A 17,135-nucleotide genomic window follows, 5' to 3' on the forward strand; every position below is an offset into this window, starting at 1 on the left:
ACAGGTTGTGAATTCTGTTACAGCATGAGTATCTAGATAGGGCTGCTCTGATGGAAAAAAAGAATCGGCCAAGATGCCATTGAACAATTACTACAAATTGAAAACCTTGCCTGCATCAATCTGGTGGCCATCTATGAATTAGAGATTTGTTAAATAAGATGTTACACGTGTGGGTTTCTTCTGTGACATTTATTTGGGAGACTGCATTAAGCGACTAGCACAAATATTAGCTATTTGAGGGAGCTTCTTTTGCTTAAAGGGGCATTCCACTCATGTTCAACATTTTACTGTCATTAATATACCTTAGAGCTGTTGTCTCTTAGAGATGACATCATCAAGATGTGATTCACCATGTTAATGATTTTTTTCAGACCTCCAGTTCTAGGAAACACAGAATGGGGGGGGACTTTTGTTTTTAAAATTATTTCCACACAATGAAATGAATGACATAGTAAAATGTTGAAAATGAGTGGAATGCCCCTTTAAGCAGCATGCAGTGCATGATGTCTAACATCTGTAGCAGCACACACATTTTGTCCATGTCATTATTGAGAGAACGGTCTTTAAAAAAAATACAGTGGGGGGAAAAGCAGATCTACAAGCGCAGAACACATCGCAGGGAGATGCGTTCTGACCTTGTAGATCACCCGTTTTCTTTTGCAATTCGGCATTCTACGAGGTATGCAGGGCTCACATCAACCCATTTAGGACTGAGACCAGATTCTACTAAATGTCTTCTAATGTCTTTCTGAAGAAACTGTTTCTATAGCAGTGGTTCTTAAAGTATTTCATTGGACCCCCGAATATTATATGCAATTGGCCACCGGACAAACGTTCGTTCTGAAAGAATATATATTCCAAGATTTGCACCACATTTTCACGATTAACTTTGTAGATCTGCTATTTTTCTAGTATAACATAATCCTTAAAAACACCAAAAAGGGGTTCCCGACTGTGCTGAATGGGGTTCCTTTTAGAGTGGTCTACTCAAATATAGCAGATGTACAAGCTCACCGCACGTCACTTTGCTGTGAGCTATTGCCAAGCTGCGAGCTTGTACATCTGCTACTATTGAACATTTTTAGAAAAATCTTTAAATACGTACTCGTTTAGAAGGCATTTGTAGAATTGGTCTTGGGTCTTAATGGGATAACAGCCCTGTACTGAAAATAGAGTTTGGCATAATATAGTCGATCAGAGCATCCCTATGCAAGTGCCCCCCCCCCCCCCCCTCCCCTTCCCCCAGGCAAACTGTGAACAGTTAAGAGCTACATTTTAATAAATCTCAAACGGAGCTAGCCAACATTCTAAAAAACATAAGACGTCCAAGCTCCTGACTGATAACATTCAGCAAACCCAATTAAATCACACGGCAAAAAACATCAAAGGATTCAACAAACCTTTGATTCACAGACGGCCTTCCTTCACTTTTAATCGACACGTTTCAAATATTAATTCTGAGCGTGCGTCCCGACAAGTCTTTCATTTGTGTCCGTGTATATATATTACATACATATACACTGTATATAAAGAGTAGAGTAGAATGGAGACTAAAAAAAACAGTCTCCTGTTGTACCAGCTAGCCAGCCTCTCCGGTCCCATTCCAGAGAGTGAGAAAGAGAGAGAGAGAGATAAGGTGACAGAGAGGGACAACATGTTTGGTAATGCCCAATTCATCCTCCGTCACCCACCGAAAGCAGCCCGTCTACAAGGTCACAATGCCATGCAATGTGTATAGCTTACAGATCTGCTCATGTTGGGGCGTGCGGCACTGACGCACAGCGCAGTCTAAAAACACTGTATGCGATGCGGTTATCGCCTAAATCCTTTAAGAGGGGTAACAGCATGACACCGACAACGGAAAGGGTTTGGGGATGCCGATGTCCAACAGAGGCCTTGCCTAACTAACGTATGTATGCACTCACGGCACTGTAAGGTACGGTATTGCATGCTTTTAAGTACATGTACCTGTACCCTCGGATCTTAGAGGCTTAGAGATGAGGTAGCAAGGTATGGCACAGGGCTTTGATTCCTTCTGACGTACTCTTTTTTGTTTTTGCTCTACGCTCTCCTCTATAAGAGACAAACCGACTTGGCACAGCCGTCGGCTGTTTTGATCAGCCAGTCGATCAGAGGCCTCGGCTGCCGGAGAAAACCAGCGGTAATTAATAAATCTAATGAACTTTCTTTGATAACCGATTTCGTTACCTTCCCCAGTATGAAGGACGGACGGTCCTAAAAAGTCGTTCGCATCCGTGTTTGAATTCATTTCAGAAGGGTTTCCACCCATTCGCTAAAAAATATAGATAATGATATAAGTTGGTTCTTAAAGTAGGGGTCCCTTGAGAGGGTATCAAATGGTACCTTTTATTACAGCCAGGTCTGTAACTCTTTAGGGTACAAAAGGAACCAGATGTGGTGCCTGTTGTACACTCATGTGGTTCTTAAACTTTACATTTCAAGAACCGCCCCCATAACTCTGACGTGGATTTCAGACCTCATCAGTAAGTACGTAGAGATGTTTTGAACGTGTGGCTACGTGAGACTATACTCTCCCCCAAAAGCGTGTTTCCTGTCCCGTCTCTGCTCTCCCTCCCTCTCTGTATCCTCCAAACCCAATAAGACAGAAACACAGCCGAATAGCACAGAATTGCTATTCAAGTACGTATACACGCCTAGAAAACCCCCAGAAATCCATACATAATTACATTGACTTCTGTTTTGACCGCGACGGAGGGCGTGGCTTTCACTAGTACGGAAGCGGCCATTTCACCGTGGCTGGGCGAGTTCGGGTTTGGACATAATTTTGCCATTCTGTCCATCTCAGTTTACAACTCGGACGGGGGCCGAGTCGGCTCTAACTGAACTTCGCAACGTGGCAAACTTGCGCGCCGCGAAGGGCCGCTCCGTTATCGTCTATGGGGAGGATTTCAGTGTCCTATATATGTACAGAGTTTGGGGGTTTTCTAGGCGTGTATGTATTCCGTATACCATTTCACTTTGTTTGGTAATAGGTATCCTCCTATCATCTCTCAGGTGAGGGGTGGGGTACACTGGGGTAGGGTGGTGGTGAGGGGGAAGGGGGGACCAGCTGTAATTAATCAACCTAATAAACTGCTTTGATAACCAATTAGGTTAGGTAGGAGGGGGGGGAGGTCAGAACAGAAAGTGTCTGAAGGTTTTTTTTTCTAGAACTTGAAGGCGGTCAGACCTGAGGTCGGCTGCTGCTGCTGGTGGCTCAGCGTGGCGGCCATGGCGACCGCGGCGGCGTTGGGCACGCCGGTGAAGGGCGCGGGTCCCGTGGTGAGGCGCGACGCGCTCTGCCACTTCCGGGTGGCGGCGCGCTTGGACTCGAACACGTCGGTGGAGTCCTCGAGGAAGGAGCGCCGGTAGCCCAGGTACTGGTGCTTCAGGATCTGTGCCCGGGACGGAGGAGAGATGGAGAAAGATTTTTTTTTTCAACCCATTCTGACCTGAGATCAGATTCTAAAAATGTCTTCTGCATCCTGACAGTTTTCTGAAAAAGCCATGTTTCTATGTCAGTCGTTCTTCGATTTTTCCAAAATAGCAGACCTACAAGCTCATAGCGTGCCACTCGGTGGCGCGCTATGAGCTTGTAGATCTGCTGTTTTTCAATAGCTAAAGCATACGTAACCTAATACTAACACCAAAAGGGGTTCCCGCGCAAAATGGGTTATTAAGGCATCAAATCTTAAACAGTTTCAATTTGCCATGTCATTTAACCCATTTAGGCCTGACATCGACATTTAAAAAAATGTTTTCTAAATCATGATAATACCTATGTTTCTACCTAATGTTTCCAAATTTGCGCCACGATTTTTCAAAAATAGCAGACCTACAAGCTCATAGCGCGCCACTCGGTTCACGGTTCGGTGTTCACGCTGACTTGTGAGTTTGTACATCGGCTATTTTTGGAGGATTTGTATTTTTTAATGTGTGATGGAGACGCTCAGGGACAGCCTGACACTTCAGTCCTTGACAAAGAAGCACAGGTTGGACAAATGAAAGGCCTTTAGTACATTTTGTGCCCAGAGATTTGCTCATTTTCAGGACAGATCTTTTTTTTCTCGTATCGTCTGCATCAGGTTCACAGACTGTATTACAGTTGAAGTATAGTCTAATGGTCCCACGTGACTTCTGACTCGCCCATCACCCTGTTCCTTCAAAACAGCTGAGCGTGACATCTTATTTTCAAGGCCCATTTGCAACAGCTAAAAAGGAGCAAACAATTCTAGGAACTCAGTAACCCATCACATTGCAAGTAGATCCGATACTGGTCAGTTTGAAAACGGATGCCAAGTGTTTGTACCACACACTTTAATGTTCCGCTTTAAAGAATATGTATATATATATATATATATATATATATATATATATATATATATATATATATTCAAAGATTTGCTCAAATGTTCAAAGATTTTTTTTACAAAATATGAGCTTGTATATCTGCTATACAACGTAGCTTTATAGAAGATTGTATGTCCTTTTGCATGTCCTTTTTGCAAGTTTCTCACAGTGTGCGGTTCCTTTTCTTTGATAGCCATTTTCAAGAGACAGCCATTTACTACATAATGTAGCTAAAATGACACAGGTGCTCTGCCGGTTTCAATGGGTAAACGGTGCAACACATCATCATTCAACTCCTCCGTTTAGCCAATTATTTGGGTGGATAGGGCACGAGAGGCTCAGGACTTTCTTCAGAGTGGTAGGACGAGGTTGGAGAATCCTACCTTGACGTTCTCATGGACCGACTGGAGCTGGGCAGCCTGGGCCACAAACGTCTGGTACAACTTCTGCATGGCCATGGACAGGTCTGAACACACACACACACACACACACACACACACACACACACACACACACACACACACACACACACACACGATTGACAAACTGAACAGAAGTTACCCCATTTAGGCCCGACGTCGAAATAAAAAAAACATTCGCTCTGAAAGAATATATATTCAAAGATTTGTGCCACATTTTTACGATTTTTCAAAAATAGCAGACCTACAAGCTCGTAGCGCGCCACTGAGCTTGTAGATCTGCCATTTTTCAATAGCTAAACTATAATATAATCTGGCTCAAACATGGAGAAATGTGCATTATGCTGTGGAATGACCTATCAAAAGTAACGACCTCGACTCCCTACACAAACGCAAAACAAAAAAAAAAACAACAAAAAAAGCAATACAATTGAGTTTAGTTTAACTCCTTGATGGTATAGTTAGTATCTTCTGCCCCCACCCCTCCTTTCTCTGCAAATGTACCTCGTGATGCTACTGGGTGTATTGTATACCGTATGTATTGTGATACTGATTAATTGAAAATGAGTACACATTTTTTAATATGTTCTTCTTGGGGTCCCTGGTACGACGATATCGTGAGACGGGGTGTCTGCGGCCAGATGCATATCATTTTGGGGGTCCTTGACATGAAAACGTTTGAGCACCACTAGTGCACCATCGATATAACAAAATAGGTTTTTGAGCAAAACGAAGATGTTGTAGAATCAGCCTCGGGTCTTTGTGCTTACCAGTGTTGTTTTGGCAGCGCATTTTGATTTTAGTTTTAGTCAGTCTCTTGAATAGTTTTAATTTAGTTTCAGTCACATTTTAGTCACCTGGAATGTATTTTGGCAGGCCTCGATGCCGTTGTAATTAGTGTTTTTACTCTTGCTGAAAATAGCAGATCGCGTGAGTTGTCAAGACATTTAGTCTTAGTTAGTGTGGTTGCAACCAGACTCTAGTAACTGTATCACTTTATTATTCCACTGGAGGAACTAAAGTTTGCCGCATTATACCTCCCACAGTTTTGACTGTATGCACTTGAGCCATATGTCAAATTGAGCGGAAAAATCGGGAATCGTGTGCTTGTATTTTGTTAAGAGACATGTTGTATAGTTTAATTGATATGAATTTATTAGTGAATTAAATTTCCCCATTGACATGAATGGGAAAATGCAAAAATTCACATTCAAGTATTTTTTCCTCGGAGACTGTACGCACTATAGTTACAAAACTTGGAGGATAAATTCATACTTTTAATTTTATCGGTCGGCCTCATGGTGGCGCTATAACTTTACGTTTTGGCTTATAACTCTTGAACCGTAAAAAAAAAAAAATTCCCTGGATTCCTTGGGCCCATTTCCGCCATTTAAAATTTTGTCCAAAACACACTTTTTGCTTTTCCTCCTACAGATTTTGTCCAAATCTCACAAAAATCTGTACACGTGATCTCTGGACCCATCCAATTAAAACACGAACTGCAGAATTTTCATAGTGCGATAGCCAGTATTTACCCTGTGGGGTGATGTGAGAGCCAGTATTTACCCTGTGGGGTGATGTGAGAGCCAGTATTTAGTATTTACCCTGTGGGGTGATGTGAGAGCCTGTGAGAGCCAGTATTTACCCTGTGGGGTGATGTGAGAGCCAGTGCTCTGTGTCGTCAGGTGATTCTCCAGCTCTTCTATCTGCTGCCTGTACTGCTGCAGCTGCACCTCAAACTGCTCCACCAAACAATGGAAATAACTGTGTGTACACACACACACACACACACACACACACACACACACACACACACACACACACACGGTAATACCGTTAATCGAAACAAAACCTAATACAGTATACAGTAGTACAGTATATGCTGTGTAAAACAAAAACATCCAACTTGGAATTTTGTTCTTATTTATATAGACATTTAATGCGTTCAGTAAGTTAGTGCTATATTGATATTCTACCTTTTTGCGAAATTAAGACATTTACTTAGTCACTATAGGGTCCTAGAAATGTGGTCTGAATATGACGTCTGTAAACGGCAGTCGTTGACACTGCAGGGACTTACTTGGCCCCCGGTAATATTTCTTTCTCGAGTTATTTTATAAAATCAAGGACACCAGTTCTTTCTTATTTTGTGATGGTTTGAAAAAAGGAATACCGCTACTCTGTGCTGAGTCAATCATCAATAGAAGAGCACTGATATTAGCATCGAGCCCCTGGCTGCCTAGTTTGATTTTCCTGGCCTTTGTAGGACCTGGCGCACAACCCCTTCTACATGCCTCGAACGCCCTCCTAAAACAAGGCTTTTTTCACCCCCTAATTCCACACTTAGAATCTGACTTTTGATTTCACAACATATTCCCCCCCACTTCCACTGGGAAGTGGAATAAATGCGTGTGGCAAGTTGCAACAGAGTATCTGGTTTGGAACAGACAGCGTTTTTTTTTGCAGCAATTTTTTAGTTTAGTGTTAGTCATAGTCTCTTGAAAAGTTTTAATTTAGTTTTAGTCACATTTTAGTCACCTGGAATGTTTTAGTGCTAGTCTAGTTTTAGTCGACTAAATATCATAGGATTTTTAGTCGACTAAACCAAGTGTAAAATGACTTGTACTGGATCTCTTGTCCACTGGTCCCTTCCTAACATTTTAGTCTAGTTTTAATTTGTTGACAAAATTGTCAATACATTTAGTCTTGGCTTTAGTCATCGTAGTTTCCATTTAGTTTCCGTCAGTGAAAAAAGTCGACGGACATTTTTAGTCTACAAAATCAACACTGGGAACAGACCCCATCTTGTCTCTTTCTGTCACAGTGACATTGTCCTGCATCAGATCATGTGTCCCCATCTAAATCAGGTTCTCCCATAGCCTCTTCTGATTTGTTTTTGTAACACGCCTGCAAAAGCAGGTGTGCAGACAAAGCATGAAGCAGGCCTTACTCCGACGGAGCCGTGTTCTCATGCTGGAGTCCAGGGGGGGTCTTCTGTGTCCGCAGGGCGATGTCGGCATTCTTCAACTCCTGGAGAAGCAGAGGACGAGTGTCACGTTAACAGTTACTAACACACACACAGTGAATAAACTGAAGACATGACGTGACGGCTTTGGATACAGCCAAATGGCGAGTGCGCTCAGCTGAGAAGTTAATCAAATAAAATAAGTCTTCTGAAAGAATATATACACACCGGTATTCAAAGATTTGTGCTCGGTGGCACGCTATGAGCTTGTTTCAATAGCTAAAGTATTACATAATGCTTAAAACACGCCCAAAATGCGTTAACAGGGTCACAACTGGGGCTGCCTGCAACTACTGTGTACAATCCGACAGTAATAAAACACAGTATTAACATTGCAGGTCATTGCAGGTCATCATGAGAACCCGGAAAAAGATATGTTGAAATTTGCTCGATATGAACACCAGCATTAATATTTAATCAAGGCTTCATAGCACCTATACCGGTATATGTGAAATGTAAACTAAGAAACGCACAATTCTATTTAGCGTATTTCCCGTCAAGGACATCAGGAATAAATCGCTTCACTCCTGCAGCGCAACCACGCATTCGCCACCGTTTGTCCATCTTCAGTATGACCCATCTCTGCACCAAGGTTATAATAGTTAACTAAAACTAACTAAAAATCACACCTGTGTGAACCAAGTGGTGCAATTCCCCCCCCCCCCCCCCCCCTCTCTCTCTCTCTCTATCTCATTAGAGACACAGCACTACCCCTCTCTCTGTTTCTGGCGCCCCCTTCTGGTATAAATAAGTAACATACTCAGGCTCAAAGACACACAGGTACACAGGTACACAGGTGGACAAAGCTGGATGTAGAAGTGGTTGCACCACTTAAAAACGAAAACTAGAATTAAAAAAACATTTTAGTTAACTGAAACTAATAAAAACTAAAAATAAATTAAAAAACGCTAACTAAACTGAAAGTGTGTGTCCTCAAAACTAACTGAAATTATAGACAAAATAGCCGTAGTTTTAGTTTTTATCAATATGTATATGCCTTTCGGATATTTATAATGTAATCCTTCTAAATTCATTGGATTCATTTCCTCATTTCTCCAACAGGTTTTACGGCAGTTTTCAGCACCGTACGGCAGCATGTAGCCACGCCAACCCTAACCCACAAATGTACGAAAGTACGAAAAAACCTGAAAACTAAATTATTACTAAAATAAAAATAAATAAATAAATAAAAACTAGCAAACCCGCTCTAAAAACTAACTAAAACTAACTGAATTAGAAAGACTGAATGTCAAAACTAACTAAAACTAAACTATAATGAAAAAAACTAAACTATTATAACCTTGCTCTGCACCTGTGCGTGCGTGTGTGCGTGTGCGTGTGCGTGTGTGTGTGTGTGTGTGTGTGCGTGCGTTCACCTGTGCCGTCTCCTGCTTCAGCTTGTCAATGGCCAGCGCCTGCCGCTGCAGCCCGCTGGCGCTGACGGACAGCAGCTGCTTGAGGCTCTTGATGTCGTCCTGGACCTTGGCCATGGCCTTGGAGGACATCCGACTGATGTCCTCGTGGACCTGCTTCTGCTCCTTCACAAACTTCCTATGGAGAAGAGGAGACGATGTAGAAGACGGTGACGATTCGATTTCCGATTCAGAGGGCTTACGATTGGATTCATTTCATTGAACTGGGTTACGATCCGATTAGATCTGCCGGGGTCTCTCGGGATGTCGGAAATAATCTGATCTCGGTCGGGGCGTGGTGCCGCATTTAAAAGAAAGCTCGGAACGGGTCGGAATTCGACGAAATTGTCACATATCCATTCGGATTTGGTTTTCCTGTGTTTTTTGGAAAGCGTCGGAAACTGTAAAATGTCACAGATAAATTTCGGGACCATTTCTTTGGACCTGTGCAGAGCTCTAGTGTGCAGCGGGACCACTTCTTTTCTTTCAGTTGACCGTTCTTTCCTATGCAACCTGTCCTTGTAGGTAGTTCTGCAAAACTATATGCTGAGGGTGTTAAACAGGCTGATAGTTCCTCTCTGACTTGTATAAGCAAATTGGAGATGATCTAAGCTGTTAGAAACCATCGCTGTGATTTGTCTGCTTATAACTCTTTCAAAACACTTTCCCAAAATGGAAAAGCCTGAAGCCTTTTAGTTCAGTGGCTCCAGGCTTCTTGGGGAGAGGCACAATACAAGACATTTTCCAGAAATTGGGCATTGTTAGAGAGTCAAGCAAATACTTTATTTACAGCTAAGTTTAAGGGTGCAAATATATTGAATAACTGAGAGCAGAGAAACTTACTGGAAGTTTTCCACATCCTGACAGATGACTGGAGGCAGGTTCTCGTCTTTCAAGGCTTTGCTGTCCCTGAAAAAAAGAATGACAACTGTCAATCACAAGTCACTGAACTTCTGGGAGCTAACGGTCAATTCAATTGGCTTCATTGGCATGAGAAAACATACGTTTACGTTGCCAAATCAAAAGGCACAACACTATTTTTTTCATTTTTATTTAACTGAATTACTTATTATCATTGTCTAAATCTGAAATTGTCTTACAAAAATGCCCAATAAAAACAGTATTTAAAAAAAAAAGGCACAACACAGCAATTACAATCAAATCAAAATGTATGTACAAATGTATCAAGATAACCGTTTTCTTTATTTCCTATCATAATTGTTGTTTATCATGTTACTATGCTGCTTAGTAACATTTTACTACTGTAGTTATAACAATGAAGCAAATTGAAGACAAGCGTGAGATTGTTCTTTTATTTTCTAAGTAATTAAAACACGTTTGACAAAATTACAATTGGGCTGGCTAATCAGACTAATTGATTTAATAGATCAGTTAGGTGACATTCACACCAGAAAGCTTTGCTGCGATTAAAACGAATCCTGCTGCGCATTGTCAGAAAGTGCACTTCGTTTGGCAGGTGTGAAGGCTCATTCGAATCCTAATGCGTATCAAAGAACCGCATTCTACTCCGAGCAAAAATGGGGGTTTCGCTTCGCTTCCAATTGCACTTGATTACGATTCGGTGCAGGTGTGAATGCAATCCGCAGTAAATAAAGGATATGAAGCAAACAATGTGGCGGGTGAGGAGCTGAACACAGTTGGAGACGGAGAAGGTATATTTTACGCAGCGCAAAGATGTCCTGTTACCGTGGATAAATAGACGTGGTCGAATGAGGAGACTGAAGCCCTGATCGAAATGAGGACGAGTACATTAATCAATTGCTTAAGGAAACACATAAAAACGATGCAGTGCATTATAGCCTACAGAATATTCTGTCTGTCTGTGCGTGCCGTAAACATGGAGTGCTGTCACTGTGTGGGGACTGGGGAGCAGGGACTTTCATCTCGATAAACTTGTAAACATTTTGCACTGGTGTCTGTTATATCAGTGCGCTCAGCGCTGTGCCTCCATGCCCAAAAGAACAGTGCATGGCTGCATGCGTATTGTGAGAGAGAGAGGGGGGGGTCCAGTCCCAGACGGCACGACACATGCACGTTATGATGAGTATAATTTTATCACCATAGATTTCACTGTGTATGCTAGTTTATGAATGGAACACATTGATAAAGGTCCCCCCTGCTGCGTTTCCAATTGCTGCGGATGACAGTGTGAAGGCAAACCGCAGCAAATTAAATATGCAAGAATCCCAACTTCTCCGCCCATTCGCATTGAGTCTACCGAAGTATTGGGTGGGAATGTGACCTTAGTTGATAAGATCCCAGATTACCATTTCTCTGCATTTGATGGATTACTTTGTGTTGTCCTTGCTTATTGTAAATCACTATGGACTTACAAGTGTCTGCTAAATGCCTAAATTGTAAATAGTTTACATACATATTCAAAAGAATATAAATGGTTTAACCAAAATAACGGTTAACTTCTCCTTATTCAATTCATCAAAAATGTTATGGATTAGAAGATAGAAAATAGATAGTTGCAGCCCTAAATGGATTATGAAAATAATAAAACTGTTACTTTTCAGGATTCAAATTCAAAAGTAGCAGATCTACAAGCTCACAACGCGCTGCTGCTGATGCTTGTGTGTGACGTTGTAGTGTGATAATTTACGGAGAAAAGAAAACACAGGAAGTTATAATATGGAGATAGGGCAGCAACGCGTGCTCTACTTAGATTTAGTCACATTTTACTAGTCATCTGAAATGTTTTAGTCTAGTTGACTAACTATAGTTGATTAAATTCATTATGTTATGCTTTAGCTATTGAAAAATAGCAGATCTACAAGGTCATAGCTATGACCTTGTAGATTTTTGAAAAGTTTTTTGAAAAGTCATGAAAATGTGCTGCAAATCTTGGAATATATTCTTTCAGCGCTAATGTTTTTAACTCAAATCTTTGCTTCTGGGGGAGTCCCCGCCAGGACAACATATTTTCAGATGGGGGTGTCGGTGGCCAAATACAGATAATTCTTGACATGACAATGTTTGAGAACCACTGACCCAGAAACATAGGTTTTTCAGAAAACTGTCATGATTTAGAAGACATTTGTAGAATCTTGTGTCAGGTCTAAATGGGTGAATGGCTGATTTTACGCTTGCTGAAAATAGCCGATCTACAAGCTCACAACGCGTTGCGTGCTTGTAGATTGGCTATTTTCAGCATGCAACCAAGTGTAAAATGACTTGTGCCTTTTACTTATACTGCATCTCTTATCCACTAGTCCCTTTCCTAACAGTTTAGTCTAGTTTTTATTCGTTGACGAATTTGTCAATACATTTAAGGCTCATACATATAGTCTGGATTTTCGGTGGTTAGGTGACCACCGAACTACAACATGACGTCACTGAGCCGCCGCTCCAGCCCTTCTCTGTTTTTACTCACCACCGTTCAACGTTATATTTCAGCTCCGGTGTCACCTCACCACCGGAGCGGTGGTCACCTAACCACCGAAAATCCAGACTATGAATAGGCCTTGAGTTTTGTCAGTTTTAGCTTAGTTTTAATTTAGTTTCCAGTTAGTTTTCGTCAGTGAAAAAAGGTACTCAACGTTTTAGTCGAGGAAATCAACAGTGCTCTATACATCAGAGTAAGTAGACATGCTCTTCTTACTGAGGATTGGCTCCAGACGACTTGTCGTTCTTCTTCTCGGAGGAGGTGCTGAAGTCGATCCCGCCCAGGCCGAGGCTGCTGGGTGCCGCGGGCGCCGCTGTAGCCATCAAAGAACCCAACGTCAAGCCGCCGCCACCAAGAGTGTTCTGCATCTGCCCCAAACCTGGAGAACGAACACACACACGGCTATAGCTTAGTGACTGTACTTTTTTTGAGTGGTGCAACCACTCCTACAACCAGCAATGTCCTGTGTCGTGCGTGTGCATGTCGAGTGAACTGAGTCAGTTGGAGACCAGGGGAGGCGCTAAAGCTTTTCAACTTCCTTGAAAAACATGGAAGCGACTGACAAAAGACGGGACGTAAAGGCTCGGTTCAAATGGCTAGTTGGATTTTCTTGGGCGTTGTTAAGGTTGAATTAGTGTAAACCCTTTCTGCCCCTTCATGTTTTGGATTCATTGTGGGCGAAAAGGGTAAGAAACGTGTATTGTGGAAACTTGCGCCGTTTCTGAAACGCGGTGTGGGAGGGTCCCAGTGTGTGACCTCATCTCGGAGCTACAGAATGAGCACATATGGGGCTAATGAATGCCTAAATTGTGGTAATTTGTTGCGTGTGTGTACGTGTGTAATCTCACCCAGCGTGTTGCTGAAGAGGCTCGCGCCCAGCGTGGGGGCGGCGCTGGTGGCCATGCCGCCCATGCCCGCCATGCCCGCGAGGCCCAGGCTGAAGCCCGTGTTGGCGGGCTGCTGCTGCGGGGCCGTGGAGGCCAGCACGGAGCCCAGCGTCAGGCCCGCGGGCACCGCCGACGCGGCGGAGGTCATGGTGAGGGAGAAAGGCGCGGCGGAAGCGGAAGGCTTGTTGAAGGCCAAGCTGAAGCCTGTGGTGCCGGCGGCCGAAGAGGCTGGAGTGCCTGGGGGGGAAGAAAAGAGTGGAGTGTATCTGTCAAAAGGCCCATGGAGACTCACTGCCAATCCAGCAATCAAGGCTGAGTGGCAGGCAGCTTGCTCACTGCACACAGGTGTGGGAGGCTACAAATAGGACTAGCTGCCTGAGGATTTACAGGCACTGATTTTCAATCTTATATCCTTTTGTCATTCATTTCCTAAGAACCCGAAAACTTACCCAGTGTAAGGCCAGTATTGGGAGCAGCTGCACCTGAAACGGAAACATAATTATTTATTTGTTTTACATCCTATTTGATTTAACCACTTGAGCTATAGCGTCCCAATTCGTGTGAGAACTTTAGCCAAAAAAGAGCAGATCCAGAAGCGTGACTATTTTTTTGGCAAAAGGTTCTGGTGTAGAGGGGGAAAAAAAGAGCAGACCAAGTACAGTGTGAAAGGTTTACCTCAATACTTCATTTACCAAAGTATTGGGGGATTTAAGTGGTTACACACACCACCATGAATCCAACACACACCGATGCCTATGAAAATTAATAAATTAAATTAATAATAATAATAATAAATTAATCTGCAACACAATGTTATGTAGTGGTGGTCCCTGCTTCATCTCTCTCTCTCTCTCTTGAAGACTCCAGGTTTCAATTATATTATTTATTTACAGCGTTCCCAACTCCCCACACATTTTTACCAATGCATTTCCAAAACGTTACGTTTCCAGAATATTTAACCCAATTTCCAGACCTATATAACAATCATTCAGTGCAATAATGAGTCTTTTTTTTTACTCCTATGTGCAATGTCCAAAGACAGGCAGTAAAAATAAAGCAATAGAACATAGAACGGAGCATTGTTCCCCTATCAAACAATTATTTGTTAAAATCTTAGAAAAGGGTGATTTGGGGTGTCCCCCTGACCCTTTACTGCTAGAAGTTTGCTTGTGTGAACATGCATGTGTGTGTGTGTTTACCAGGTGTATTAAAGGAGAAACCCCCGGCAGGTTTCTGACTGAAGAGACTGCCTCCGAGACCCATGGCCGGGGCAGCGGCGGCGTTGGCGGCAGGATTCACAGCCGCTGCCTGGCCCAAAGCACTGCCGAAACTGAAGCCAGCCGTCGCAGCAGGTGCACTACACAGTTGGAAGACGAGACAACATCAACGCGTTACAAGCTTGTTCATTCCAAAAGCACCCGATAAGTAGGGGTGGGTTCAATTAAATAGATATGGCAATAGTCGTATCAAATTCCTTGCTGATAATCATATCAATATATGGGGGGGATTTTTTTTGCATTCATCCATCTACAAATTATTTGTTCCCTTGCTTTTCATTTAAATGTTATCCACAAGTTTTTCAAATTGATTTGGGAACTTTCACATTTCTGACAATATATTTGTCAAAGCATTGGCAATCAGTGGTCTAGGAATCTGTATCGTGAATTGACCTGGCAATATTGCCGGTAATTACCGGGTTTTTATTCTCTGCGTCCTATTCTAATAAAGTATCTGCACTTTGGCTACGGGTGTATGTACGGCGGCCACCTTTGTCTTTTCAAGACTTCATATTTGTTAGATTGTTCTACCGTGGACCGGCAGCACCACTACTAAGACTGGTGTGCCTATAGCATCCCCCCTGCACAATATCACCGGCAATAACAGCTAGGCTTGGGCGACATTCAATATGAATTATCATTATACGTATTCCACACACAGCCACAAACCAACATACTGGGAGCATCTTTGATTGCAGTTGGGCGTCTACGATACAGTGCAATAACAGCATTGTAAAATACACAGTGCATTTATAAGGGGGCCCACAATCAAAACACTATTTTCTCCATAGTTCACACAGCTACTGTAGGGGTGGATGGATGGAACATGTTTTTTGTGTGCGTTTGTGTTCTCATCATCATCATCATCATCATCATCGCTATTACTACTTAACTACCTTTGCTGCTACATTGTCTGGAGGAAGCTGAACGAAAACCAGTTTTACTCTCATGTACCTCACCTGTACACAAGTCTAGTCTACCTTAAACAAACACTGGCATGCAGAACATGCTCTTCAAAACGTTAGCTTGTGTATATTTTCTTTATGACACTATAGCAGTTAAAAGTGATCCATTTTTAGAGATTAGCGGTTCTGCAACGGGTCTTTGCATCAGTGGTTCCCAAAGTGGGGTCCGTGGGGGCCCCAGGGGTCCTTGAGGCATGATAGTTTGGAACCAAATCATGGACCCTTATGGGACTGTAACTCTTAGTCTGAGTGTACACATTTGTACACTCTCAGAGTCAAATTAACATTGATTTTACACTAGTATAAAGGGACCCAGAGATAGAAATACCATTAAATGGGGGTCCGTACTCCGCGTAGAGTAGACTAATGCATGTCAAACTGGGGGTCCTTGAAATTAGACGGGTTGAGAATCACTGCTAGAGCAGTAATAATCTGGGGTCCCATCGTCCCTGGCATGTCTTTTCAAATGGGGGGGTCCGCAGGGCTGATTATTTATTAGTGTCAATGTGAGGGGTCCTCCTTGTCCTTGACATGAAAAAGTTTGGGAACCACTGCTTTATATTATAATATTATACCTGTTGGTCGGGGCTCCTCCGAACGCGAAGCCTCCTCCTCCGGCGGCGGCGGGGGCACCGAGCGTCCCCGGGGCCGCCGCGCCGAAGTTAAAGCCGGACATGATGGTTGTTGGTGCTTCACCACCACCACCAGACTGGCGGACAGTCGACGTGTATCAACCCGGGGAGAGAAGGCCCCAGAACCGGGGTCTATAGTCTGTTGTTAGCCCAGGCCGCCTATAGCGTGTAGCTTCCCTAGCTTCGCTAAGCTAGCTTCTGAGTGCTGCCCCGCGTGAGCCGCCAGCAGGCAGCTATACGTTGATAGCGGTCAAATACGTGCAGAAATCATGCTCTAAAATGGGATTTAAACCTATTGTTACGGCTTTGTCTCCAGTCTGACTCACACACCGACCCGTTTATTAGCTTAGAGATGTAAAAAAAAAGTTTACTGTTCGCATGGTGTCTGTTTTTCTATTCCGCGCTCGCAAACATAATATCGTTATTTCCTGCTGGCTGTAACGTAACGAGCATGCGCCTGCAGCAGTGTTGCCAGATTGTGTGAGAGAAATAGGCAAATCAGGTCCATGAAAACAAGCCCTAAAGAAGCCTGACATGGTCTATTTGAAAATAGACGATCTACAAGCTCACAACGTAGATCTGCTATTTTCAAAAAAAAGTGACAAAATTTCCTTGAAACATTTTAACAATTAACAACACATCTTGTATGGCAGTATGGGGGAATTCCTGGCATAACATATGTTTGGGTCATTAGTTGGATACATTCATCTGGAGGTCATTGACAATGACAATGTG

The 17,135-nt window shown here is 42.9% G+C and overlaps 1 protein-coding gene across 3 annotated transcripts in view; it reads right to left on the reverse strand.

The window, feature by feature from the left end:
* The window catches only part of nup58 (nucleoporin 58), a 29,862-nt gene extending 13,030 nt beyond the window's left edge, over positions 1-16,832 (reverse strand). For 2 of the 3 annotated variants that reach the window (XM_080794371.1, XM_080794369.1), the window contains exons 1-11: positions 16,344-16,832; positions 14,726-14,883; positions 13,976-14,008; positions 13,488-13,763; positions 12,856-13,018; positions 10,071-10,136; positions 9,192-9,366; positions 7,741-7,820; positions 6,436-6,554; positions 4,755-4,837; positions 3,212-3,416 (exon numbers count right to left, since the gene is read on the reverse strand). In XM_080794371.1, coding sequence (XP_080650497.1) covers positions 3,212-3,416; positions 4,755-4,837; positions 6,436-6,554; positions 7,741-7,820; positions 9,192-9,366; positions 10,071-10,136; positions 12,856-13,018; positions 13,488-13,763; positions 13,976-14,008; positions 14,726-14,883; positions 16,344-16,444 — 1,459 coding nt within the window. In that variant the 5' untranslated portion in view covers positions 16,445-16,832. The remainder of the gene's footprint in view (positions 1-3,211; positions 3,417-4,754; positions 4,838-6,435; positions 6,555-7,740; positions 7,821-9,191; positions 9,367-10,070; positions 10,137-12,855; positions 13,019-13,487; positions 13,764-13,975; positions 14,009-14,725; positions 14,884-16,343) is intronic. The other variant, XM_080794370.1, reaches the window with a different exon arrangement.
* Positions 16,833-17,135: the final 303 nt, after the last annotated feature.

The sequence above is a fragment of the Protomyctophum bolini genome (genome assembly GCF_963924005.1).
Source record: "Protomyctophum bolini genome assembly, chromosome: 21".
Taxonomy (NCBI): Eukaryota; Metazoa; Chordata; class Actinopteri; order Myctophiformes; family Myctophidae; genus Protomyctophum; species Protomyctophum bolini.